The sequence below is a fragment of the Penaeus monodon genome, chromosome 22, assembly GCF_015228065.2.
Source record: "Penaeus monodon isolate SGIC_2016 chromosome 22, NSTDA_Pmon_1, whole genome shotgun sequence".
Taxonomy (NCBI): Eukaryota; Metazoa; Arthropoda; class Malacostraca; order Decapoda; family Penaeidae; genus Penaeus; species Penaeus monodon.
This window is the reverse complement of record NC_051407.1, coordinates 982,511-983,694: the sequence shown is the minus strand read 5'-3', so window position 1 is coordinate 983,694 and position 1,184 is coordinate 982,511. Positions and strand designations below refer to the sequence as shown.

Sequence of the window (1,184 nt, the reverse complement as noted above, 5' to 3'; positions counted from 1 at the left end):
GGGTCCAGCATATAACATGTCCAATTTCACCTGACACACTACTTGCATCACAAAAAGTAATTAATTTCAAAAGCTCAAAATCACAATAACAAAAAATTAAACAGAAAAGACAGCAACGAAAATAAATAATTCCATAATTCAAAATATATAATTGGCATTTCGATAAAAGATCTTCATCGCTATTGCGATGAAGAAGATTTAACATCAAACCAGAAAATGACATTTATTGTGGAGTTACTCATTCTCATTCACAATTCTGCGCTTGTTACAACGACCTTTGATGCAAATATGGAATTCAGTCTTACCTGCTTTTTAAGTGATGCGAGGCAGAATGTGCACACGGGTCTTCGCTCGCCAGTGCCTGTGTAATTGTACTGGGTGTGTCTCAGGCAAGGCTGTTCCACGGGGCCTGCAGGGAACACACCAAAAGGAGACAGGGATGAGAAAGCGAATTCAATTGGGGTCTTAAATCAACAGTGAGCTTTTTAAAACAACCAGAGCGGTCGAAAAATGCTTCATGTTTCGTACTGAGAAAAACTAGGAAAAATTAATCCAAATACACCCATAAATTCAAAAGAAATTAACTTAATGCAATTAATTCAGCAAAATGTTCTTTTGTGTGAAGAGAAGAAAAAGAAATTCATAAAATGTAATAATGAATTCATTGTTTTCGTGAATTTAGTTATTTGAAAACCATTGGTCTACATATGAAAATATATACAAATCCTTGATTTTTAGTAGATGTACAAACGAAATGTATAACTTCTGAATTGTAAGACAGTTAAGGAATATTCATTAATTGTCTATTTGTCAAAATAAGATATGCCAGATAAACACCAAATTGTTATTATTTTTTAAATGTAAATACTATAACAAAAATTATTTAACTGTTGAATGACGATGTTTAGAAATGACATTGTTGAAAAGAACAAATACCTCAGACTTCCAGTTGGTCATGTCATATCTTACAAGTGATAAAACATCAGAATTAAATATTTATGAAATAAAGTTACATACATATATTGAGGTACAAATAATATGATCTCTAGAAATGACAGCTGTTAAAAACCTGACTGGGCATATTTTTTCAACCTCCCGGACGCACCCCGCTTGACACTATACGCTGAGGAGGTCCGGGGTTCTTTCACTCAATTCTTTCTGTTATATCATCCCGTTCAAACTAG

At 33.4% G+C, this 1,184-nt stretch overlaps 1 protein-coding gene across 1 annotated transcript in view; it reads right to left on the bottom strand.

Annotated features, from left to right (window-relative positions):
- The window catches only part of LOC119586803 (putative protein TPRXL), a gene marked incomplete in the record, with an annotated part of 18,930 nt that overhangs the window by 1,887 nt on the left and 15,859 nt on the right, over positions 1–1,184 (bottom strand). Inside the window, 1 exon segment of the mRNA XM_037935526.1 lies at positions 306–409. Coding sequence (XP_037791454.1) covers positions 306–409 — 104 coding nt within the window.